The 26,849-nt window shown below is 51.1% G+C and overlaps 1 protein-coding gene across 4 annotated transcripts in view; it reads right to left on the minus strand.

Moving 5' to 3' along the window:
• MLKL (mixed lineage kinase domain like pseudokinase) overlaps nucleotides 1-17,033 on the minus strand; it is a 30,354-nt gene extending 13,321 nt beyond the window's left edge. The window contains exons 1-11 of one of the 4 annotated variants that reach the window (XM_044269954.1): nucleotides 16,986-17,033; nucleotides 14,292-14,745; nucleotides 13,611-13,691; nucleotides 12,637-12,796; nucleotides 12,210-12,307; nucleotides 11,374-11,509; nucleotides 11,210-11,294; nucleotides 10,801-10,949; nucleotides 8,694-8,743; nucleotides 8,485-8,607; nucleotides 7,581-8,261 (exon numbers count right to left, since the gene is read on the minus strand). In XM_044269954.1, the coding sequence (XP_044125889.1) occupies nucleotides 8,215-8,261; nucleotides 8,485-8,607; nucleotides 8,694-8,743; nucleotides 10,801-10,949; nucleotides 11,210-11,294; nucleotides 11,374-11,509; nucleotides 12,210-12,307; nucleotides 12,637-12,796; nucleotides 13,611-13,691; nucleotides 14,292-14,742 (1,380 nt within the window). In that variant the 5' untranslated portion in view covers nucleotides 14,743-14,745; nucleotides 16,986-17,033 and the 3' untranslated portion in view covers nucleotides 7,581-8,214. Of the gene's footprint in view, nucleotides 1-224; nucleotides 363-7,580; nucleotides 8,262-8,484; nucleotides 8,608-8,693; nucleotides 8,744-10,800; nucleotides 10,950-11,209; nucleotides 11,295-11,373; nucleotides 11,510-12,209; nucleotides 12,308-12,636; nucleotides 12,797-13,610; nucleotides 13,692-14,291; nucleotides 14,746-16,920; nucleotides 16,940-16,985 lie in introns of those variants that run through there. The other 3 variants (XM_044269952.1, XM_044269953.1, XM_044269951.1) reach the window with 3 other exon arrangements.
• Nucleotides 17,034-26,849: the final 9,816 nt, after the last annotated feature.

Consider the following 26,849-nt stretch of genomic DNA (forward strand, 5'->3'; position numbering starts at 1 on the left):
AGACACAGGAGGCAGAAGAGTTGTAGGAAGAACACAGATAACACAGAGCAAAGCTCTTCCTATAGCGGTGGCATCCTGACCCGCCATGTACACCCATGTGACACCCAGAGACCCACGAGAATGTCACCTATCTCCAGTGCTGACAACCATCCCTATGTGAGACTGGTGTCAGTCTCTCGTGGATGTACATTTCACCCTCAGTCGTGGCAGGTCGATGAACTCACCAGACCGCAGGATGTCACTTTGTGGCAGATATCACTTCCCTATTCTCAGTTTTCCAGTCTTGTTCTGTCTTCCTCTCCACGTTCAGCAGAACCCTCCCCCCCCCCCTTCTGACAAGTGCCTCCTCCTCCTCTCTGAGAAGTGCCTCCTCTCTGAGAAGTGCCTCCTCCTCCTCCTCTCTGAGAAGTGCCCCGTCCTCCTCTCTGAGAAGTGCCTCGTCCTCCTCTCTGAGAAGTGCCTCGTCCTCCTCTCTGAGAAGTGCCCCCCCTCCTCCTCTCTGAGAAGTGCCCCCCTCCTCCTCTCTGAGAAGTGCCCCCCTCCTCCTCTCTGAGAAGTGCCCCCCCTCCTCCTCTCTGAGAAGTGCCCCCCTCCTCCTCTCTGAGAAGTGCCCCCCCTCCTCCTCTCTGAGAAGTGCCCCCCTCCTCCTCTCTGAGAAGTGCCCCCCCTCCTCCTCTCTGAGAAGTGCCCCCCTCCTCCTCTCTGAGAAGTGCCCCCCCTCCTCCTCTCTGAGAAGTGCCCCCCCTCCTCCTCTCTGAGAAGTGCCCCCCCTCCTCCTCTCTGAGAAGTGCCCCCCTCCTCCTCTCTGAGAAGTGCCCCCCTCCTCCTCTCTGAGAAGTGCCCCCCTCCTCCTCTCTGAGAAGTGCCCCCCTCCTCCTCTCTGAGAAGTGCCCCCCTCCTCCTCTCTGAGAAGTGCCCCCCTCCTCCTCTCTGAGAAGTGCCCCCCCTCTCCTCCCGGAGAAGTGCCCCCCTCCTCCTCCCGGAGAAGTGCCCCCCTCCTCCTCCCGGAGAAGTGCCCCCCTCCTCCTCCCGGAGAAGTGCCCCCCTCCTCCTCCCGGAGAAGTGCCCCCCTCCTCCTCCCGGAGAAGTGCCCCCCTCCTCCTCTCGGAGAAGTGCCCCCCTCCTCCTCTCGGAGAAGTGCCCCCCTCCTCCTCTCGGAGAAGTGCCCCCCTCCTCCTCTCTCAGAAGTGCCCCCCTCCTCCTCTCTCAGAAGTGCCCCCCTCCTCCTCTCTCAGAAGTGCCCCCCTCCTCCTCTCTCAGAAGTGCCCCCCTCCTCCTCTCTCAGAAGTGCCCCCCTCCTCCTCTCTCAGAAGTGCCCCCCTCCTCCTCTCTCAGAAGTGCCCCCCCTCCTCCTCTCTGAGAAGTGCCCCCCTCCACCCAGTGTTGTCATATTTGCATGGTCCCACCCAGTGTTGTCAGAGAGGGCCTGCGATAGACCGTAACCTTGTGCACGTTTTTGTGTAGCACGCTGTACGATTTTGTTGCACAGGTGTAGAAAGCACTCCTCGGGCTAAAATATATATATATACGGCCTTACCTCTGTCATCCTTGGGTTCTGGTCGAGGAGATTCTGGGGGGAGAGAAGAGTCTGGAAATGGCTTGTTTCCCTCTCATCATTGAAAGCAGAGGCATGCTCGTTAGAGCCAAGCATACATATGTATGGAGGGGGTAGAGAGGCACGAATATACAGCGTATATAGGGGTCGGGAGATGCAGATTTACAGTGTATGGAGGGGGTCGGGAGATGCAGATTTACAGCGTATGGAGGGGGTCGGGAGATGCGGATTTACAGTGTATGGAGGGGGTCGGGAGGTGCGGATTTACAGTGTATGGAGGGGGTCGGGAGGTGCGGATTTACAGGGTATGGAGGGGGTCGGGAGGTGCGGATTTACAGTGTATGGAGGGGGTCGGGAGGTGCGGATTTACAGTGTATGGAGGGGGTCGGGAGGTGCGGATTCACAGCGTATGGAGGGGGTCGGGAGGTGCGGATTTACAGGGTATGGAGGGGGTCGGGAGGTGCGGATTCACAGCGTATGGAGGGGGTCGGGAGGTGCGGATTTACAGTGTATGGAGGGGGTCGGGAGGTGCGGATTTACAGCGTATGGAGGGGGTCGGGAGGTGCGGATTCACAGCGTATGGAGGGGGTCGGGAGGTGCGGATTTACAGGGTATGGAGGGGGTCGGGAGGTGCGGATTTACAGTGTATGGAGGGGGTCGGGAGGTGCGGATTTACAGCGTATGGAGGGGGTCGGGAGGTGCGGATTTACAGTGTATGGAGGGGGTCGGGAGGTGCGGATTTACAGGGTATGGAGGGGGTCGGGAGGTGCGGATTTACAGTGTATGGAGGGGGTCGGGAGGTGCGGATTTACAGCGTATGGAGGGGGTCGGGAGGTGCGGATTCACAGCGTATGGAGGGGGTCGGGAGGTACGGATTTACAGTGTATGGAGGGGGTCGGGAGGGACAGATTTACAGCATATAGAGGGGGTCGGGAGGCACAGATTTACAGTGTATGTAGGGTGTTGGGAGACACAGATTTGCAGTGTATAGAGGGGGTCTGGAGGCACAGATTTACAGCGTATGGAGGGGGTCGGGAGGCACGGATTTACTGCATATGGAGGGGGTTGTGAGGCACAGATTTACAGTGTATGGAGGGGGTTGGGAGGCACGAATTTACAGCATATGGAGGGGGTTGGGAGGCACGGATTTACAGCGTATGAAGGGGGTCAGGAGGCACGGATTTACATTGTATGGAGGGGGTCGGGAGGCACAGATTTACAGCGTATGGAGGGGGTCGGGAGGTGCGGATTTACAGCGTATGGAGGGGGTCGGGAGGCACGGATTTACAGCGTATGGAGGGGGTCGGGAGGCACAGATTTACAGCGTATGGAGGGGGTCGGGAGGCACGGATTTACTGCATATGGAGGGGGTTGTGAGGCACAGATTTACAGCATATGGAGGGGGTTGGGAGGCACGGATTTACAGCGTATGGAGGGGGTCGGGAGGCATGGATTTACTGCATATGGAGGGGGTTGTGAGGCACAGATTTACAGTGTATGGAGGGGGTTGGGAGGCACGAATTTACAGCATATGGAGGGGGTTGGGAGGCACGGATTTACAGCGTATGAAGGGGGTCAGGAGGCACGGATTTACATTGTATGGAGGGGGTCGGGAGGCACAGATTTACAGCGTATGGAGGGGGTCGGGAGGCACGGATTTACAGCGTATGGAGGGGGTCGGGAGGCACGGATTTACAGTGTATGGAGGGGGTCGGGAGGCACAGATTTACAGCGTATGGAGGGGGTCGGGAGGCACGGATTTACTGCATATGGAGGGGGTTGTGAGGCACAGATTTACAGCATATGGAGGGGGTTGGGAGGCACGGATTTACAGCGTATGGAGGGGGTCGGGAGGCACGGATTTACTGCATATGGAGGGGGTCGGGAGGCACAGATTTACAGTGTATGGAGGGGGTTGTGAGGCACGGATTTACAGCATATTGAGGGGTCGGGAGACACGGAGTTACAGCGTATGGAGGGAGTCAAGAGGCACGGATTTACAATCTATGGAGGGTGTTGGGAGGCATGGATTTACAGCGTATGGAGAGGGTCAGGAGGCACGGATTTACAGTGTACTAACAGCAGTTTAGACCGCGTCAGGTGATGGCCGCTGTCCTCTGTATAAAGTGCGCAGTATCGTCTCTCTGCACTTCTTGAGATCACTCTCCGCTGCATTCAGCAAGTACTTACCTTTTATGGCAGACAAAAAGCTGAGTCCGCAGTGAATACGGCCAGCAACACTGATGGATTGAACAGTGCTCCGTGAGGTGCTGAGAGCTTGGGATATTTTTTATACCCTAACCCTGCTTTACACGTCTCCACAACTTTCTCCCTGACCTGTCTGGTGTGTTCCTTGGTTTTCATGATGCTGTTTGATCACTAATGTTCTCTAACAAACCTCTGAGGCCTTCACAGAACAGCTGGAGTTATACTGAGAAGACATTACACACAGGGGGACTCGATTTACTAATTAGGGGACTTCTAAAGGCGATTGGTCGGTCACACTGGATTTTATTTAGGGGTATCAGAGTACAGGGGCTGAATACAAATGCACCCCACACATTGCAGTTTTTTTTATTTATTAAAAACAATCTATCTTTTTCTTCTTACTTTACACATACTTGCTACTTTGTGTCGGCCTACGTTATAAAATCCCAATCTCATGTGGACAAAAGTACAAGGGGTGTGAATACTTTCTTAAAGGGATTCTGTCACCTCCCCTAAGGCAAAAAACGATTTAAAGCAGCCATGCAGCACAGCTTACCTGGATTAGGCTGTGCTGTTCTATCTTGAAATCCGTCCAGCAGTTACTTCAAAAAACGAGTTTGATCCATAAGGAAATGTGCCCTGAAGGTGCCCAGAGGGGCGTTTTTTTCTTCTGAGAGAGCCCAGTCCCGCCCCTTTTTCAGTGCCCAGCCCGCCTTCCTAGTACTTTCTAACCGCCGCCCCCAGCCTGCCACAGCCTCCCCTCCCTCTCCTCCCCCTCCCTCAGGGCGAACGAAGTCTCGCACAGGCGCAGTAACCACTGAGGGCTGCGCCTGTGCGATCATCAGGAGACTGAGGGCGGCAGCTTCAACTTCGTCACTGGGCATGCGCCGAGCCCAGTGACGTCCGATATTAGCTCTTTCCCTCAGTCAGTCTTGTAGGAAGCGCAGAGGATTGCCGATCGCTGCTGCACCCTGCGCTTTCTCCAGTCTGCCTGCCACAGTGATGACGGCCAGCGATTTCTTTCCCCACCCTCCCTTCACGAAAGAAATAAGTATTTGTTGGGGCGAATTAGGTATTATTATATTAAGTAAAGGCAGGCAGACTGGAGAAAGCGCAGGGTGCAGCAGCCGATCGGCAATCCTCTGCGCTTCCTACCAGGCTGACTGAGGGAAAGAGCTAATATCGGACGTCAATGGGCTCGGCGCATGCCCAGTGACGAAGTTGAAGCTGCCGCCCTCAGTCTCCTGCTGATCGCACAGGCGCAGCCCTCAGTGGTTACTGCGCCTGTGCGAGACTTCGTTCGCCCTGAGGGAGGGGGAGGAGAGGGAGGGGAGGCTGTGGCAGGCTGGGGGCGGCGGTTAGAAAGTACTAGGAAGGCGGGCTGGGCACTGAAAGAGGGGCGGGACTGGGCTCTCTCAGAAGAAAAAAACGCCCCTCTGGGCACCTTCAGGGCACATTTCCTTATGGATCAAACTCGTTTTTTTAAGTAACTGCTGGACGGATTTCAAGATAGAACAGCACAGCCTAATCCAGGTAAGCTGTGCTGCATGGCTGCTTTAAAATCGTTTTTTGCCTTAGGGGAGGTGACAGAATCCCTTTAAGGCACTCTACCCCTTTGCATTGAACTAAATCTCCATCCACAGCTGGCCTGCTTGAAGGGGTTGTACTGACTGATCCAGGGGATAGGTCCTCAGTACCAGATCGGTGGGGGTCTGACTCCTGGCACCCCCGCCGATCAGCTGTATGAAGTGGCAGCGGCACTCGTGTGACCGCTGCTTCCGTTTCAAAATTACCTGTGCACCGTTTCATTTGCCTCTATAAGCGAGACACCACTCAGGTAAGGCTACTTTCACATCTGCGTTTTCATTTCCGGTTTTGAGATCCTCTGCTGGAGGAAAACGCTTCCGTTTTTCCACCATTCAATGAGGACAAAACTGAACAAACCGGAACAGAGTGTACCTGAATGCATTCTGTTCTGTTTTGTTGCGTTCCCGCGCCGGACACAAAACTCCTGCAAGCATCAAAAACTATGTAAGTCAGTGGTACCGGTGATCCGTTTTTTTCATCATGTTCATTTTATATAATAAGACTGTATTCATTCTGAACAGGAAAACGCTGAGGTGAAAGTAGCCTAAGATTGAAGGAGGTGCAGCGTCACCTAAGAAGCACCGGAACACAAAGTACAGTAAACTTCCAATAATAGCGGCTGAACGCCCCTCAGCCACAGGAGTCCCGACATCGTGGCCTGCACGTCTGCTGTTTGTGTATTGGTAATGGCCGTGCGGTTTTGCAGGTTTTTTCATAAAACTACACAACCATTAGCAATAGGGTCAGTTCATTGTGAGCCTTGTACGATGGCGTTGGCGCATGGTTTTGGCTGGACTGCCGGTCACGTGTATGCTTACCCTTAGGGTAGGACGTGCTGCAGCGGTTTGTTAAAGAAGCACTCCCATCATTTTTGGAGTTTTTTTCTCTAAACCTCTAGATGTGTCTCCAGGTACGTCAAAGCAGTTCCTACTGTTGCTTCAGGCCTCCTTTCTGCTCGTCCGCCATCTTTATTCATTAAAGCTGGCTGCTCTTTCACAATTCCTTCCCATCTTGCTGCAGTATTGCCTACAGTCCCAGAATGCTGCTGTCTGAAGGGGGCGTGTAAATGAGGGGGCGTTCCCTCCGTAATGTAGTTTGCACCCACTGAACCTCCTCCGGGCAGTTTGTTTTCTCATCGTCCTGTCCTTATGATGTCACTCGGTCATGTGAACCCTGTTTTCAGGCTTCTAAACATCAAACCACTTATTTGACTAAATTATTCAGTTTAATTTTCTAATATAAAAAGGGCCTATAGAAAAACCAACATCGATCTGTCCACTTGCTGGTTGTTTCATTTTTCGCCTAAGTGTAACCCATGTGACTTCATCTGGTCACATGACATTGTCCTTTAGCTCAGTGTTTCCCAACTAGTGTGCCTCCAGCTGTTGCAAAACTACAACTCGCAGCATGCCCGGACAGCCTTTGGTTGTGCAGGCATGCTGGGAGTTGTAGTTTTGCAACAGCTGGAGGCACACTGGTTGGGAAACACTGCTTTAGCTGGTGTGGAGGAGTCGGGGGGGGGGGGTTGTTGTGGGAGGAGTGAAGGGCTGCTGAGGGTGGAGCTACAGCAGATGATGATCTTCCTTCAGACTCCGCTTGTAGTTTCCATCTGCACAGGAAAGGGAGAAACTGACTTCCTGAGGAAAGCATAACCTGAAAGGGGTATTCTCATCTTCCCTTTTTATACTTACCTTCCTTGAGCGCGACGTTCACTTCCTGGATTCTTCTCCCGGCCGGGCCGCGCGTGCGCAGAAGACTGAAGATTTTCTCCCAGCCGGGCAATGTCCTGAACGCGCATGCGCCATGGTGACTTATTCCTGGCCTGTATAGTACAGAGCCGGTGTGCGTGTTCGCGGCTCTGTACTATACTGGCCAGGAAGAAGTCATCGTGGCGCATGCGCGGCGGCGTGCGCGTTCAGGACATTAAGCGGCCCGGCCGGGAGAGAATCTTCAGTCTTCTGCGCAAGAGCGGCCCAGGGGGATCCGACAGGAGAGGTGGCCGTAACCAGGGGAGACCAAAGACAACATCAGGTAAGAGGGGACTTATTGTCTAAAAAAAAAAAAGGGTGGGAATTAGGTAATAAAATGTATTTAGAAAAATTATCACTGTCAAATCATTAACAGATTTAACAGTGATCATTAAGATGAGAATACCCCTTTAAGGACAGAATGGTTAGTCCGAAGTCACATGATACAGTAACTGAAAATGTGAATTTCTGTATAAACCAAGCATCTAAAATTGTAACTTTATTAGTAAAGGAGGTTTAATATCTATTTGAAATGCAAGTCTGAAAAAAAAAGCCATCGGAGTGGTTCTTTAATTTAGTCACAGCTTTACCACCCACAAAACCGTGTGCCCATTACATTCGGCCACATCAATGCCACCCTGGGTGACCCTACCCTAACTAGCAAGGTATTAGACCTGACTGAAGTTAATTCTAGTCCTCAACACATCAGTATGTGAGAATACAGATGTAGTATCCTCTCCGGTGCGGATCCAGCGGCACAGAGCAGAGGTTTCTTCAGCGATGCTGTGGTGATGGGGCCTGTGAGAGCTGTAACAGCTGCAGGCCGGAGGCGTTCCATTACTGTTGTGTCCGTCCTTCATCGGTTCACTGCAGCAGTCAGGAGCTTATGTTGCTGCACTGCCATCTAGTGGCAGACATGAAAAGTGCAGCCTATCATTCCGCTTGTCCTGAGGATGTCAGCCTAACCCTGGCACAACATGGAAGGTTCAGCTCACGAGATGAGACAAAGCTCCGTGCACAGATCGTGGTGGTTTCCCGAGGAGCAGTCACTTCTCATGGAGTTGTCTCTGGCCCAGCGGAGTGAGAGCTTCGCGCTTTGGTGTCAAGCAGATGAATTCAGCATTGGCTTTGATTCAGATGAGCAATCAGGAGATCTACAATAACTGTAGAGAGAGGAGAGGGAATCAGTGCTGGAGGGGAGCGTGGCTTTATGGCCTTCTCTAAATACCTCATCGCTGGGATTCCCACTATACCCAGGTTATTAACGAGATCATTAGACTGTGTTCTGCAGCACAGAGTATGTCAGGAGAGGAGTGTGCCAATATTACACATTGAGAGGTAGGTAAAGGAGCACCCATCGGGCACAGTAAGCCTGTCACTTGTTACCTCCTGCTGTGGGGCGATCACCCGGATTCCTCTGCAGGCATCTTGTAATAAGGTCTCGTAACACCGGAGGACAAGAATCAAGAAGCTCTCCGTTCACTGCCTGGTCCTCAGCGTCTGGCTGGTCTGCAAGAGAAAAGCAAACAGGTTTGTGGTACCAGGCCTGGTGCGGACCTGCAGAATCCCCTGGAATAGACCCCGGCCGGACTTACCCTGATATGGCAGTTTCCCACTTGCAATCTCGTAGATCACCATCCCCAGACTGGAGGAGACAAGAAGATGGCTTACAATGACATAAGACTGGAAAAGCCTCCTCTACGGTTCTGACATCAGAGACCCATATACACACAGTGCAGAAATGTGCAAGCGCCATCTGGAGAGATTGCTCAACCTGCCATGTCACAAGCTGCACACAAGTGTAGGGAAGTGATTGCAGAAGTGGTTTTACTCTGAGTTTGGAGGTTTCGTTCCATGAACCATGTAAATCACCCTTATTTCACCATCCTGAAATATCTGCAGTGTCATGGTGCCGCCTGTGACAGGGACTAGAAGACCGGGGAGACTGGCTGCACGTGATTGACAGCCTCTTTGGTTTCACCTTTCTGTGTTGTTGCTGGGATGACCACACCTCTTGTCTCAGGTGTAGCTTAAGTGGTCATTCTCCTCTATTTAGTCTGGCCTCACCCATCATGCTATGTGGTTGATAGCTCCTTGTTTATGGAAGTCCTTGGGTTTGGTTCTCTCTGAGTTCCTGCTCGTCCACATACTTCTGGAAGTTAAGTTTATCTTCTTTGTTGTTTTCCCCTACCTGCTGATATTATGCCTGAGGGTAGGAATAGGCCATCCGTGTCCATACACTATCTGCAGGGCCCTGTAGGGTTAGATATGGCTTAGGTTCCTGCGTATGAACATTCCTACCATCTAGGTCTGTTCATACCGATAGCAGTCAGGGCTCGGCGTAGGGACTCACTAGGTGTGAGCATTTCCCTAGGTTCCATGCCTGATACCTTTTCCCTTCCCTTCTGTGTTCAGTGTGGAGTGTATTTACCACACTGCGCCGTGACATTGATGTCTCACTAGGTGGCCCTCAATAACTGGGCAGACGCAATACCCAGGACAGGAGCATAGCTCCAGCACCAACAGAGGCTGGAGGACAACTAAACTCCAGGCTACCAGCCACAGGCAATATAAGCACCTAATGAGCACACCGAGCCAGGTAGTTACCCCCACAAGCACCAGAGAAGGCAAACAAACCTTAAAGCAGAAGTGTACACACATGCTGCATAAACTACACTTTGCCCCAGGCAACCAGCATGCACAGCAAACAACACAGAGACCGAGACACAGCCGTGACACTCCTCACCTTAAAGCCCTCCCAAATCTGAAACGGGAAAACAAGGTGGAACACCCAAAACAAAGGGGGGGTGAAAGATCAGCGTTAGTGCAAGCAAGTCACCCCAAAACTGCCGCCAGCACCACCAACTAGGAAACAGGCAGCCAGCCAACAAACAGCCAGTAGTGACCGCACTGAACACTGCGTCCAAACTCGGAGCCGGTTCACACCAGGTCGCTGCCAACAAGCATCCCCCAACCAGCAAACACCAAAGCCAGTACAACAAGGAATGCAGCCAGTCACCACGGCACAAGCGACAGGAACCACTGAGAAATGGACGACGGGAGATTCAAACACAGGACGCAGTTCACACCTAAACGGCAACCACTGTCACGGTGCAGTGTGGTAAATACACTCCACACTCCACACTGAAGGGAAGGGAAAAGGTATTAGGCCTGGAACCTAGGGAAAGGGAAAAGGTCACACCTAGTGAGTCCCTACGCCGAGCCCTGACTGCTATCAGTATGAACAGATCTAGATGGTAGGAATGTTCATACGCAGGAACCTAAGCCATATCTCACCCTACAGGGCCCTGCAGATAGTGTATGGACACGGATGGCCTATTCCTTCCCAGATGAAGGAATAGGAGACCTCCTCAGGCCTAATATCAGCAGGTAGGGGAAAATAAACTTTACTTACAGAAATATGCAGACGAGCAGGAACTCAGAGAGAACCAACACCAGGACTTCCACAAACAAGGAGCTATCAACCACATAGCATGATGGGTGAGGCCAGACTGAATAGAGGAGAAGGAATGACCACTTTAAGCTACACCTGAGACAAGAGGTGTGATCATCCCCAGCAACAACACAGAAAGGTGAAACCAAAGAGGCTGTCAATCACGTGCAGCCAGTCTCCCCGATCTTCTAGTCCCTGTTACAGGAGGGACCGTGACACTGCACTTTCACGTCTTCTCAGGGTCTCACCTGTAAATCTCGCTGCGTTTGTCGTAGGCGTTGATGTCCTGCAGGGTCTCGGGGGCGATGTAAACCAGCTCACTGCTCTTTTTCCTCCTCTCTGCATTCGATGGTCGTCTAAGGGAGGACTCCGTCTTTGAAAGCTCAAATCCGCAAAGCTGTAGATGTGACCAAGAAGCGAGGTAGCGTGAATATACAGCATTGCTGGTACATGTAGTACATGAGGTGAGGCGGGTGCTGCTGTGTCCGAGCTCAGCGGTCTAGTCTGCCAGGGACTGTCTGGGAGAAGGTGCTTTATGTTCTGTAGGGGGCGACACTCATAGATGGGGTGAAGCTTCTAGCCCTGTGAGGAGATTATGCTCGGGGGCTTCCTGGTAGCTCCGCCAATGCCCTTGTATTATCCGTCCGCTTTAGTTACCTTCACACAGTACGTCCCGTCCACCAGGAACTTGGCGCTGCTCAAACTCCCGTGCAGGATGGCCTTCATCTCGGTCTGATGTAACCTGCGAGAAGATCATCACCACTTGTCATGCTCACGTCTTCTGCAGAGCCGCAGGTCATTCAGAGAAGCATAGGACATACCGGTACACAGCTCTGGACGCATCCAACGCCATCTGGACACGACGCTCCGGTGGCAGGTCCGGCTCCCTTTCCAGCAGCTGTCGCAACGTTCCTTTCTGACAGTATTCCATCACGAGGGAGTAGCAGGGGCCTGTGCCTGAATCAAGGGGTAGAGAAGACACTGCTCTCAGGAATTAGACTGGAACCAGTGGCATACTGGGTGCACAAGTGACCACCATGTGTCTGGGGACCCGCAGGGAAAGTTCTATAAGGGGGGTTTTAGCTACCAGGTCATTACTGTGCAGTGATGTCATCACATACTGATTATATCTATGTATCCCCTCCAGTGTGATGTCATGTGTGCATTGTTATATGGCGGGGGTTTAGTCAGCCATCAGGCCATTACTGTGCAGTGATGTCATCACAATGCTGATATCTATGTATCCCCTCCAGTGTGATGTCATGTGTGCATTGTTATATGGCCGGGGTTTAGTCAGCCATCAGGCCATTACTGTGCAGTGATGTCATCACAATGCTGATATCTATGCATCCCATCCAGTGTGATGTCATGTGTGCATTGTTATATGGCGGGGGTTTAGTCAGCCATCAGGCCATTACTGTGCAGTGATGTCATCACAATGCTGATATCTATGCATCCCATCCAGTGTGATGTCATGTGTGCATTGTTATATGGCGGGGGTTTAGTCAGCCATCAGGCCATTACTGTGCAGTGATGTCATCACAATGCTGATATCTATATATCCCATCGTGTGCAGCAGAGCTTTAGTGCTTGGAGCAGAATCAGGATTGTATAAGATAAGCATTACAGACAGAATCACATATCACCCGCGTCTTACCTGAATTGTCGACACAAATGCCATAAAGCCGTAAGATATTGAGACACTCAAATTTCTTCATGGTTTCACCCTCAGCCTGGAAGGTTTTTATGATAAAACTGGAACAGCAAAAAACAGATATTTAATTCATTTCATGCTGATCGTTTCTCTCCATAGGACAGACAGATGATGAAATATTGCACTGTTCATGTCGACCACTAGGTGTCAGCACAACCAACTACACATCAGGCTGCTAACTCTTCTCACTTTTCAGCCTGCTGCAATGCTGAATGTGATCTTATTCTCATTAGTAAATGAAGGGTTAATAATAAATCTGCTGGAGCCTAGCGCGGCACTGACGTATACGGACCGTATTGATAAACTGACCGCGAGGCGCCCATCAATCACTGACTAGTGCCCGCAGCCACTTCTTGTTGGGTATACTCACTCTTGGTCTTTGACCTGTTGACCCTTGAACACTTTAATGGCCACCGGACCCCTGTGGTATTCGCCCAGGTACAAGTCGTGGCTGGGTTTCTCCAGCAGCAGTGGTCCACGCTTTAGATCTGTGGCTCGAATCTCAGTGATGTGCCAGGACGAGCGTTTACCTGCAGACACGAGAGGAGAGGACTGCTTACCACCGGACGCCTCGCTGCATTCAGTACAGGAGGTTTTATCTGATCTAGTCCACTTCACCATTTTCAAGATCTCTGTTTGTTGTCATTGAATAGGAGCTAGACAACGTTTTCTCCAGACTGATACAATCCACCTGCACCGATACTTTGTAGCAAACTGTCAGGAGGTAGGTGCGTTAACTGGATGCAATTGTAGCAGACCCCCAGTATGAGGTGTGAACACATTGCCTGCCATCAGTCTGACCGGTGGAGATGTCCAGGCCCGCTGCAGGAGGACATGGAGATTTTGGTAATCATGCTGTATATTCCACAGGAGGCCCATTTACCCAAGGGCACAGATATACCAGTTGGCCACCCTGTCTCTGGATGTGGACATGATTATCTCTAGTCATTGACAACAAGCAGAGATCTTTAAAGTGTGAAGATTTGGAGCACACAGGCTCTTGTTTACCAATTGGATTGCATCTAGTGGCACGGTTTGTCACATCTAGGTTTAGAGAAGTTTTCAGCGTCTAACCGGGGGGGGGGGGACGGACGTGGCCTCATATGTGATATTTAGCGTCACAATTCTGGCGTAAAATAGTCTGGACGCCATCTATAGGATTAGTACGACTGCTCCACAGATGTAAGTGTGACGATAAGGCAGATGTTAAGTGTGTGCCCCTCAGCTGTGGAAAGACTACAAGTCCCAGCATGCCCCGACAGCTGCTGGCAGTATCTGGAGTCCTCCACTCTAGCGTATGGTCGCAGCACATCCCGCTGTGAACCCTGAGGTGTCAGTACTTACACACTGCTTGTATTGCAGCCATTTCTGAGAGGATTTTTTTCATTCCGTCCTCCATGTTCTCCATCTTGTTAGAGATGTTTTCTGCATCAAACCAAATAGGACGTTAGACAGAATTGCACCCCCATCATCCTATAACCCTTTGTCAGCACTACTACCTTCAGTAGAAGCTGGTGAATGGGCAGCAAGCATGGATGGTGCACCCCGACCCCCTGGGCAGCGAGCATGGACGGTGCACCCCGACCCCCTGGGCAGCGAGCATTGGACGGTGCACCCCGACCCCCTGGGCAGCGAGCATGGACGGTTTACCCCGACCCCCTGGGCAGCGAGCATTGGACGGTGCACCCCGACCCCCTGGGCAGCGAGCATGGACGGTGCACCCCGACCCCCTGGGCAGCGAGCATTGGACGGTGCACCTCGACCCCCTGGGCAGCGAGCATGGACGGTGCACCCCGACCCCCTGGGCAGCGAGCATGGACGGTGCACCCCGACCCCCTGGCCAGCGAGCATTGGACGGTGCCCCCCTATTCCTGGGCAGCGAGCATTGGACGGTGCACCCCGACCCCCTGGGCAGCGAGCATTGGACGGTGCACCCCGACCCCCTGGGCAGCGAGCATGGACGGTTTACCCCCACCCCCATGGCAACGAGCATGGACGGTGCACCCCCACCCCCAGTAGACTCACGGGTGAGATAATTCTTCAGCTCCTGCAGGTCTTCGTCTATGTCCCTCTGGTTCTGCCGTTTTCGCGTATTCTCGGTAAAGAAATGGAAGAACTTTTCACGATGTTCGATCTCCAGCAGCAGAGAGACCTGTCCGGCCGCGTCCCCAAGCCGGTCATTGATCAGCTCAAACTCTTCCTTGATGCTGTTGGCCTGAAGGATCTGCCTCCACCAGGCCTGGTGTGAATACTTGACGGCCCAGCACTTGGCGTTGTCCAGGGTCACCCGCAGCTCGTTCATCACCACCTTCAGCTGCGCAGACTTCTCCTTCTGACTCTGCAAGGCCCTGGAGGCCATCAGCAGTATCTGTATCCGCTTCTTTAGGCGATGACATTGCTGCTTATTGGAGCTGGCCTGGTCACACAGGCCGTAGATGGTCTGAGCGACGTCCAGGACCTGACCCAGCACGTCCATCACCTACAAACACAGCAACCAGTCAGGCTTATCTGCCATGGTGGTGTCCGCAGGACGCCTCATCACTTCCTACCCACACTTATCTCATGGGGTCACATTGACAATGGTGGCCGGTGGCGGATGTGACTACTCCTGTTATTCCCATAATAGGGAGCTTTCCACTAAAAATCAACCACCCCAAGGCTTCCCCTTCTGTCAGGTCATTCAGATCCTATCCAGTCGTTTCCTAGTCAAGATACGTCTCCTGCGTCACTACATCGCTCAGAGTCCGTGAAAGCAGAGCGAGAACTCATGTGGATGCGATAATGGCGGCCTTGTAAGAAGTCACCCAGCTTTACCAGAGGAAGATATAGGCAAGAAATGGCTGAATGGACAAGGACATCTCAGGGATCATATGTATTTTGCAGTCTGCAAAACAGGATTCGCAAAGAAAAAAAAACGGATGACGTCTGTGTCACATCCATTTTTTTGCGGATCCATTGTAACAATGCCTGTACTTGTCCGCAAAATGGACAAGAATAAAACATGTTCTATTTTTTTTTGCAGAACGGAATTGCGGACATACAGAATGCACACGGATTAATTTCTGCTTGTTTGCAGCCTCATTAAAATGAATGGTTCCGCATACAGGCCACAAAGAAAAACGGAACGGACACAGGCAAAAAATACATTCATGTGCATGAGCCCTAAGACGTGGCAGTAATTGTAGCCAGACCCATAGGACGTGCGGATCTCTCCATTATCCTGGTTCATGGCCTCATTGTATAATGAAAAGCTCTGCGTCATGGAGCAGACCGAGAAAACATCGGGACCCTTCTTACTGCAGGGAAGCCCCGATATACAACCAGGAACACACTGATACATTGTAACAGACTGCCAGCTCTGGGAGAGCCGGGTGCTGCTGGTGTGTTTAACCCACATTGTGTAAGAAATCCTCAGCTATGAGAAGGGTTTTCAGCCTCTGACCCGTGTTCAGACCTTTATAGAAAACAAGTGACGTCTCCGAGACAATAACTGAAATACAGGAGCCGCCGAGGGGAGATCAGACCATGAGCAGGCGTAGCAGAGCGGATCCTCATACCTGTGAGCATGTGACCTCAGGCACAAGTCACTACACAAGCAATGTCTGCTCCTCACACCACACAAGCTGCAGCGACCTCTGCTCCTCACACTACACAAGCTGCAGCAATGTCTGCTCCTCACACTACACAAGCTGCAGCAATGTCTGCTCCTCACACTACACAAGCTGCAGCGACCTCTGCTCCTCACACTACACAAGCTGCAGCGACCTCTGCTCCTCACACTACACAAGCTGCAGCAATGTCTGCTCCTCACATTACACAAGCTGCAGCAATGTCTGCTCCTCACACTACACAAGCTGCAGCGACCTCTGCTCACACTACACAAGCTGCAGCAATGTCTGCTCCTCACACTACACAAGCTGCAGCAATGTCTGCTCCTCACACTACACAAGCTGCAGCAATGTCTGCTCCTCACACTACACATGCTGCAGCAATTTCTGCTCCTCACACTACACATGCTGCAGCAATTTCTGCTCCTCACACTACACATGCTGCAGCAATTTCTGCTCCTCACACTACACATGCTGCAGCAATTTCTGCTCCTCACACTACACATGCTGCAGCAATTTCTGCTCCTCACGCCCAGCCTGTCACACTACACAAGCTGCAGCGATGTCTGCTCCTCGCACTACACAAGCTGCAGCAACATCTGCTCCTCACACCCAGCCTGTCACACTACACAAGCTGCAGCGACCTCTGCTCCTCACACTACACAAACTGCAGCGACCTCTGCTCCTCACACTACACAAGCTGCAGCGACCTCTGCTGCTCACACACACATCTACGGAGACCTCTGCTTCGCACCCCCAGCCTGTCACACTACACAAGCTGCAGCCACCTCAGCTCCTTGCACTACACAAGCTGCAGCAAAGTCTGCTCCTCACACTACGCAAGCTGCAGCGACCTCTGCTCCTCGCACTACACAAGCTGCAGCAAAGTCTGCTCCTCACACTACACAAGCTGCAGAGACCTCTGCTCCTCACACTACACAAGCTGCGGAGACCTCTGCTTCGCACGTCCAGCCTGTCACACCACACAAGCTGCAGCGACCTCTACTTCTCACACTACACAAGCTGTAGCGACCCCTGCTACTCACACTACACAAGTTGCAGCGACCTCAGCTCCGCACACCCAGCCGGTCACACTACACCATATACTCACTGCAAGGCTCCGGCTTCCTTTAGTCTGTCCTCACTCTTGTGGTGCCTTATATCCCAGCAGAGCGCCCTCCCCTACACCCGCAGGCACCGCGCCCTCCCCCACCGGCACCGTGCCTTCCCCCACACCCACAGGCTCTTTCACTAGTCTCACTTTGGGGCACGTTTTTCAGACTGGAGCAGTGGGTTCGGGGTCAGTATTTTGCAGGCTGTGTATTAGAAGTCGCACAGCAGCTGATGACTGAGGCGTCTTTGTGGTTCTATTTCAATTAGGGCTCATACACACGAAGTCTGCGCCCTGTGCCCGTGCTGCGGACCGCAATGCACAGGCATTGGCCGTGTGCCCGCCGTTTACGGATACAGACCTGTTCCCTTGAATGCGTCCGCGATCTGCAAGATTCGGTCAACACTACAAAAAAATAGGACATGTTCTATTTTTTGCATTACGAGGGCACAGACCGAAATCCCATGGAAGCGCTTCGTGGTGCTTCCGTGAGCTTCTACTCCGTGCCTACACATTTTACGGATTGCGGACCCATTCAAGTGAATGGGTCCACATCCGTGATACAGATTTCAAAATAACACAGCATCTTATGTGCGAGAAGTCAGTTTTTCTATGTATTTCTATAGGAGCCTCAATGTCGGTCTCATAGGAAAGAATAGAAAAGTAACTGACTTCCTGTCCTGTGTCAGTTGGAGATCAGAGAGTTGGTCACATGACACAGCTGAGGATCAGAAGGGAGGAGATAACTAAAAAATACAGTCACTGGTAAGAAGATAACATTCACTACAGATGACATCATGCACCTTTCTAACAGGTCAGAGAATAATATTTTTTGTAGCAGTTCTACTTTAACCGGATGCCCCTGACGGACGCCATACAGCGACATCCATCACCATAGAGCGCCATTGTAAAGAAATAAACATATATGCTAACGTGTATATTTTTTGCCTGTAGTGTACTGCGCTTTTGTATTCCTTTTTTCAAAATGTATAAGTTAAACTTAGGACAAAAGCGTGATGTGAACACAGCCTTGGGGCTTTCCATTTCGGTTCAGTTTTTTAACAGGTCCTTATGCAGAACCAAGAACATATAACATATCCGTTTTGCTGACGAGGACAGGCATTGTTACAATGGATATAAAAATAAAAAAAACTGATGTCACCCGGATGTCATCAGTTTTTTTTTTGCGGATTCATGTTTTGTGGGCCACAAAATACATACGGTTGTGTGCATGAGCCCTTAGACGCATCCACACACCGGCCTGACCGCCACGTCCGACCGGATCGGCTCAGCCCCAGATGACATCTAGAAATCCAAGAGCGCAGAGCAAATTTCCACAATTCATTGTAAATTAGGTGAGCGATGATTCACACGACCACTGGTGTGAAACATCACCCTGGCCCCTCCCCAGGGGGCCATCAGTCAGGGGGCCATCAGTCGGGAGGCCGTCAGTCGGGAGGCCGTCAGTCGGGAGGCCGTCAGTCGGGAGGCCGTCAGTCGGGAGGCCGTCAGTCGGGAGGCCGTCAGTCGGGAGGCCGTCAGTCGGGAGGCCGTCAGTCAGGGGGCCGTCAGTCAGGGGGCCGTCAGTCAGGGGGCCGTCAGTCAGGAGGCCGTCAGTCAGGTGGCTATCAGTCAGGAGGCTATCAGTCAGGGGTCTATCAGTCAGTGGTCTATCAGTCAGGGGTCTATCAGTCAGGGGTCTATCAGTCAGGGGTCTGTCAGTCAGGGGGCTGTCAGTCAGGGGGCTGTCAGTCAGGGGCTGTCAGTCAGGAGGCTGTCAGTCAGGGGGCTATCAGTCAGGAGGCTATCAGTCAGGGGTCTATCAGTCAGGAGGCTATCAGTCAGGGGTCTATCAGTCAGGAGGCTATCAGTCAGGGGTCTATCAGTCAGGGGTCTATCAGTCAGGGGGCTGTCAGTCAGGGGTCTATCAGTCAGGGGGCTGTCAGTCAGGGGTCTATCAGTCAGGGGGCTGTCAGTCAGGGGGCTGTCAGTCAGGAGGCTATCAGTCAGGAGGCTATCAGTCAGGTGGCTATCAGTCAGGAGGCTATCAGTCAGGGGTCTATCAGTCAGGGGTCTATCAGTCAGGGGTCTATCAGTCAGGGGTCTATCAGTCAGGGGGCTGTCAGTCAGGGGGCTGTCAGTCAGGGGGCTGTCAGTCAGGAGGCTGTCAGTCAGGGGGCTATCAGTCAGGGGTCTATCAGTCAGGGGTCTGTCAGTCAGGGGTCTGTCAGTCAGGGGTCTGTCAGTCAGGGGTCTGTCAGTCAGGAGGCTATCAGTCAGGAGCTGTCAGTCAGGAGGCTATCAGTCAGGAGTCTATCAGTCAGGAGGCTATCAGTCAGGAGGCTGTCAGTCAGGAGGCTGTCAGTCAGGGGGCTGTCAGTCAGGAGGCTGTCAGTCAGGAGCTATCAGTCAGGGGGCTGTCAGTCAGGAGGCTATCAGTCAGGGGGCTATCAGTCAGGGGGCTATCAGTCAGGGGGCTGTCAGTCAGGGGGCTGTCAGTCAGGAGGCTGTCAGTCAGGAGGCTGTCAGTCAGGGGGCTGTCAGTCAGGGGGCTGTCAGTCAGGGGGCTGTCAGTCAGGGGGCTGTCAGTCAGGGGGCTGTCAGTCAGGAGGCTATCAGTCAGGAGCTATCAGTCAGGGGGCTATCAGTCAGGGGGCTATCAGTCAGGGGGCTATCAGTCAGGGGCTATCAGTCAGGGGGCTGTCAGTCAGGAGGCTATCAGTCAGGAGCTATCGGTCAGGGGGCTATCGGTCAGGGGGCTATCAGTCAGGGGGCTGTCAGTCAGGGGGCTGTCAGTCAGGGGCTGTCAGTCAGGGGTCTATCAGTCAGGGGGCTGTCAGTCAGGGGTCTATCAGTCAGGAGGCTATCAGTCAGGAGGCTATCAGTCAGGGGTCTATCAGTCAGGGGTCTATCAGTCAGGGGTCTATCAGTCAGGAGGCTGTCAGTCAGGGGGCTGTCAGTCAGGGGTCTATCAGTCAGGGGTCTATCAGTCAGGAGGCTATCAGTCAGAGTAACAATCGGGGGTTGTCAGTTGGGGTAACATGGACTGCTGGAGGTTTTCCCCCTCCCCCTTCCTAGAATGACATTGGGTCTTTTTAAAAAAGTGTCCATGATAAATTTGGAGTGAAACTCATTAGCATAGCTGACCACGCCCCCTCCCATTTTTCAGAAATAATTAAGAATCTTCTGCTCCTGTGCAGGGCTATGTGTCTCCATGGTTACAGTCCCTGCATGGCGCGCTGCTGTGTGTGGTCCTGCTCAGGTGGAGGCTCTTCATTGCCTGTTTCCTCTGGTGTGTGGATGCAGGAGACGTGGACAGATCTCGGGGGCCCCCCAAGTCTCTGTGACCACCATTATGATATTTCTGGCCCGGGGCTTGCGGGCAGGAAGCACACCCCTCTCATCTACATGGGTGTAAGGCAGAGCCCCTGAGCGGCTGGAGGGGTCCAATTATTGTTTTTCATGCTTTTTATTTTTTATACAGGAAAAATTTCATTCTAAATTTTCACGTGGAGCCAGGATTTATGGACGGCCACCAGAAGGCTGTGCGCTGTGAGGTCACGTCAGGGGGAAGCCATTCTCCTGGAAATCCCACAGCCATGATGCAAGCCTCTGATGAGTGAGAATTTCCCAGTGTGACTCATTTACTGCCAGGAGGAGGCTGGAGGCCATGACCCTGCCAGATCCTGCTGTAATGAGGGGCCCGAGGGCGGTGGACAACTCGTAGATTAACACCAGTTAACCATTCAGATGCCGACCTCTGCCTGAAGTTACACATATTATTGGATCCTGGTTGTCCCCATACATAAGAAGTCAAATAAGAAGAACAGTGGCTGGGGGTCCAATAGCTCCCCACGTGTCAGTGGTGTCAGCCTTGTGATGGGTCCCTCACTTGCATCTTAAGGCCTCCATACACATTAGTGTAGTGTATGACTGTTTAATGTGTGGGGGGCTCCTAACACCCCGCACCCCTTCTCTCACAGATGATGTTGGGGGTGACAAGGAGCAGGTGAAATGAATATTTTCACTCAACCCTTTTTGTTCTCCCAGGAGGTTTTGGCCACAGGTTTCTACCCTCTCACCGCCGAACAGCCGTACATGTATGTGTATGGGGGAGTCGGGAGAGTGGGAGCTGTCAGCGGAACATGTATGTGTATGGGGGAGTCAGAGTGGGAGCTGTCAGCAGAACATGTATGTGTATGGGAGAGTCAGGAGAGTGGGAGCTGTCAGCGGAACATGTATGTGTATGGGGGAGTCAGGAGAGTGGGAGCTGTCAGCGGAACATGTATGTATGTGAGGAAGTGAGGAGAGAGGGAGCTGTCAGCAGAACATGTATGTGTATGAGGGAGTGAGGAGAGCGGGAGCTGTCAGCAGAACATGTATGTGTATGAGGGAGCTGTCAGCAGAACATGTATGTGTATGAGGGAGTGAGGAGAGAGGGAGCTGTCACCAAAACATGTATGTGTGTGAGGGAGTGAGGAGAGAGGGAGCTGTCAGCAGAACATGTATGTGTATGAGGGAGCTGTCAGCAGAACATGTATGTGTATGAGTGAGTGAGGAGAGAGGGAGCTGTCAGCAGAACATGTATGTGTGTGAGGGAGTGAGGAGAGAGGGAGCTGTCAGCAGAACATGTATGTGTATGAGGGATTGAGGAGAGAGGGAGCTGTCAGCAGAACATGTATGTGTATGAGGGAGTGAGGAGAGAGGGAGCTGTCAGCAGAACATGTATGTGTGTGAGGGAGTGAGGAGAGCGGGAGCTGTCAGCAGAACATGTATGTGTATGAGGGAGCTGTCAGCAGAACATGTATGTGTATGAGGGAGTGAGGAGAGAGGGAGCTGTCACCAAAACATGTATGTGTGTGAGGGAGTGAGGAGAGAGGGAGCTGTCAGCAGAACATGTATGTGTATGAGGGAGCTGTCAGCAGAACATGTATGTGTATGAGTGAGTGAGGAGAGAGGGAGCTGTCAGCAGAACATGTATGTGTGTGAGGGAGTGAGGAGAGAGGGAGCTGTCAGCAGAACATGTATGTGTATGAGGGAGTGAGGAGAGAGGGAGCTGTCAGCAGAACATGTATGTATATGAGGGAGTGAGGAGAGCGGGAGCTGTCAGCAGAACATGTATGAGTGAGTCGGGAGAGCGGGAGCTGTCAGCAGAACATGTATGTGTATGAGGGAGTGAGGAGAGAGGGAGCTGTCAGCAGAACATGTATGTGTATGAGGGAGTGAGGAGAGAGGGAGCTGTCAGCAGAACATGTATGTGTATGAGGGAGTGAGGAGAGCGGGAGCTGTCAGCAGAACATGTATGTGTGTGAGGGAGTGAGGAGAGAGGGAGCTGTCAGCATTACATGTATGTGTATGGGGGAGTGAGGAGAGAGGGAGCTGTCAGCATTACATGTATGTGTATGGGGGAGTGAGGAGAGAGGGAGCTGTCAGCAGAACATGTATGTGTATGGGGGAGTGAGGAGAGAGGGAGCTGTCAGCAGAACATGTATGTGTATGGGGGAGTGAGGAGAGAGGGAGCTGTCAGCAGAACATGTATGTGTATGGGGGAGTGAGGAGAGAGGGAGCTGTCAGCAGAACATGTATGTGTATGGGGGAGTGAGGAGAGAGGGAGCTGTCAGCAGAACATGTATGTGTATGGGGGAGTGAGGAGAGAGGGAGCTGTCAGCAGAACATGTATGTGTATGGGGGAGTGAGGAGAGAGGGAGCTGTCAGCAGAACATGTATGTGTATGGGGGAGTGAGGAGAGAGGGAGCTGTCAGCAGAACATGTATGTGTATGGGGGAGTGAGGAGAGCAGAACAGGTATCAGGTAACTGGTGTGATATGTTGTTTGCTCATGTGATTTATAATTCGGTCTTAATGAATTGCTTACAGGGGGCATGACCCACAAGTGTGTGTAGGGCAGGCGAAGTGCAGACTGGCACGAAACGGCCGTAACCTATTTGCCCACATCTTCTGTACCTGCTTTTTGAAATTAAGGAAAGATTTTAACTCTCAGGTGAACTTTGGGGCACATTTAGTAAGACCAGTGTTTTAGACGCGGATCCGCCGGAGTTATGAAGAGTCGCCGGCCTCTACTTCACTTCGGCACATCCACCGCCGCTTCTAAATGTAAGGCAGCTTCCTAACTGTCTTACATTTAGACCATTTTCTACGCCTAAACCAGACGTAGAAAATAGTAACTGAGACGTGTCTGCCCGCCCTTCCCCGCTCACCTTTTTTTTTAGAGCTGGCATCATCGTGAAGTTGCAGATTGCGGCGCAAAGGACCTTTGTGCTGCAATCTGCGCCAGAAATACTCAGAATATAGACGTATTTCTGTTTAATAAATGACCCCTTTTGTCTTTCACACATGGAATTATATATTTTTTTCTCCAATGTATTCACTGAGAAAAATAAACTGTCAGATGAAATGCTGAATGTTGAAATAAATTCCCCATTAAAAGTGCCCTGTCTGACCCAGGAAGAAGTACAACAGCGACTTGAAAAAATTAAAATAGACAAATCGCCAGGACCAGATGGCATACACCCCCGTATCCTAAGGGAATTAAGTAATGTCATAGCCAGACCCTTATTTCTGATATTTGCGGACTCTATACTGACAGGGAATGTCCCACAGGATTGGCGCATGGCAAATGTGGTGCCAATATTCAAAAAGGGTCCAAAAACAGAGCCTGGAAACTATAGGCCGGTAAGTTTAACATCTGTCGTGGGTAAACTGTATGAAGGTTTTCTGAGAGATGCTATGTTAGAGCATCTTAATGGAAATAAGCAAATAACGCCATATCAGCATGGCTTCGTGAGGGATCGGTCATGTCAAACTAATGTAATCAGTTTCTATGAGGAGGTAAGTTCTAGACTTGACAGCGGCGAATCAATGGATGTCGTGTATCTGGACTTCTCCAAAGCATCTGACACTGAACCACATAAAAGGTTAGTATATAAAATGAGAATGCTCGGACTGGGAGAAAACGTCTGTAAGTGGGTAAGTAACTGGCTGAGGGATAGAAAACAGAGGGTGGTTATTACCGGTACACACTCAGATTGGGTCACTGTCACTAGTGGGGTACCTCAGGGGTCAGTACTGGAGGGGTCACTGTCACTAGTGGGGTACCTCAGGGGTCAGTATTAGAGGGGTCACTGTCACTAGTGGGGTACCTCAGGGGTCAGTACTGGAGGGGTCACTGTCACTAGTGGGGTACCTCAGGGGTCAGTACTGGAGGGGTCACTGTCACTAGTGGGGTACCTCAGGGGTCAGTACTGGAGGGGTCACTGTCACTAGTGGGGTACCTCAGGGGTCAGTACTGGAGGGGTCACTGTCACTAGTGGGGTACCTCAGGGGTCAGTATTGGGCCCTATTCTCTTCAATATATTTATTAATGATCTTGTAGAAGGCTTGCATAGTAAAGTATCAATTTTCGCAGATTACTAAACTGTGTAAAGTAATTAACACTGAAGAGGACAGCATACTGTATATATACACTACAGAGGACAGTATACTGTATATATACACTACAGAGGACAGTATACTGTATATATATACTACAGAGGACAGTATACGGTATATACACTACAGAGGACAGCATACTGTATATATACACTACAGAGGACAGTATACTGTATATATATACTACAGAGGACAGTATACGGTATATACACTACAGAGGACAGTATACTGTATATATACTACAGAGGACAGTGTACTGTATATATATATATGCTACAGAGGACAGTATACTGTATATATACTACAGAGGACAGTATACTGTATATATACTACAGAGGACAGTGTACTGTATATATATATATATATATATATGCTACAGAGGACAGTATACTGTATATATACTACAGAGGACAGTATACTGTATATATACACTACAGAGGGCAGTATACTACTACAGAGCGATCTGGATAGACTGGAGGCTTGGGCAGATAAGTGGCAGATGAGGTTTAACACTGACAAATGTAAAGTTATGTACATGGGAAGGAATAATGCAAGTCACCCGTACTTATTAAATGGTAAAACACTCGGTAACACTGACATGGAAAAGGATCTAGGAATTTTTATAAACAGCAAACTAAGCTGCAAAAACCAGTGTCAGGCAGCTGCTGCCAAGGCCAATAAGATAATGGGTTGCATCAAAAGGGGCATAGATGCCCGTGATGAGAAGATAGTCCTACCACTTTACAAATCATTAGTCAGACCACACATGGAGGACTGTGTACAGTTCTGGGCTCCAGTGAACAAAGCAGACATAGCAGAGCTGGAGAGGGTCCAGAGGAGGGCAACTAAAGTACCCTGAAAAATTATCAAAATTAGGGTTATTCACTTTAGAAAAAAGACGACTGAAAGGAGATCTAATTAATATGTATAAATATATCAGGGGTCAGTACAGAGATCACTCCCATCATCTATTTATCCCCAGGACTGTGACGAGGGGACATCCTCTGCGTCTGGAGGAAAGAAGGTTTGTACACAAACATAGAAGAGGATTCTTTACAGTAAGAGCAGTGAGACTATGGACTCTATACTGTAAGAGCAGTGAGACTATGGACTCTTTACTGTAAGAGCAGTGAGACTATGGACTCTTTACTGTAAGAGCGGTGAGACTATGGACTCTGTACTGTAAGAGCGGTGAGACTATGGACTCTATACTGTAAGAGCGGTGAGACTATGGACTCTATACTGTAAGAGCGGTGAGACTATGGACTCTTTACTGTAAGAGCGGTGAGACTATGGACTCTATACTGTAAGAGCGGTGAGACTATGGACTCTATACTGTAAGAGCGGTGAGACTATGGACTCTATACTGTAAGAGCGGTGAGACTATGGACTCTATACTGTAAGAGCGGTGAGACTATGGACTCTATACGGTAAGAGCGGTGAGACTATGGACTCTTTACTGTAAGAGCAGTGAGACTATGGACTCTATACTGTAAGAGCAGTGAGACTATGGACTCTATACTGTAAGAGCAGTGAGACTCTGGACTCTATACTGTAAGAGCAGTGAGACTCTGGACTCTATACTGTAAGAGCAGTGAGACTCTGGACTCTATACTGTAAGAGCAGTGAGACTCTGGACTCTATACTGTAAGAGCAGTGAGACTCTGGACTCTATACTGTAAGAGCAGTGAGACTCTGGACTCTATACTGTAAGAGCAGTGAGACTCTGGACTCTATACTGTAAGAGCAGTGAGACTCTGGACTCTATACTGTAAGAGCAGTGAGACTCTGGACTCTATACTGTAAGAGCAGTGAGACTCTGGACTCTATACTGTAAGAGCAGTGAGACTCTGGACTCTATACTGTAAGAGCAGTGAGACTCTGGACTCTATACTGTAAGAGCAGTGAGACTCTGGACTCTATACTGTAAGAGCAGTGAGACTCTGGACTCTTCACGGTAAGAGCAGTGAGACTCTGGACTCTTCACGGTAAGAGCAGTGAGACTCTGGACTCTTCACGGTAAGAGCAGTGAGACTCTGGACTCTTCACGGTAAGAGCAGTGAGACTCTGGACTCTTCACGGTAAGAGCAGTGAGACTCTGGACTCTTCACGGTAAGAGCAGTGAGACTCTGGACTCTTCACGGTAAGAGCAGTGAGACTCTGGACTCTTCACGGTAAGAGCAGTGAGACTCTGGACTCTTCACGGTAAGAGCAGTGAGACTCTGGACTCTTCACGGTAAGAGCAGTGAGACTCTGGACTCTTCACGGTAAGAGCAGTGAGACTCTGGACTCTTCACGGTAAGAGCAGTGAGACTCTGGACTCTTCACGGTAAGAGCAGTGAGACTCTGGACTCTTCACGGTAAGAGCAGTGAGACTCTGGACTCTTCACGGTAAGAGCAGTGAGACTCTGGACTC

This window comes from Bufo gargarizans, chromosome 10 (genome assembly GCF_014858855.1).
Source record: "Bufo gargarizans isolate SCDJY-AF-19 chromosome 10, ASM1485885v1, whole genome shotgun sequence".
Taxonomy (NCBI): Eukaryota; Metazoa; Chordata; class Amphibia; order Anura; family Bufonidae; genus Bufo; species Bufo gargarizans.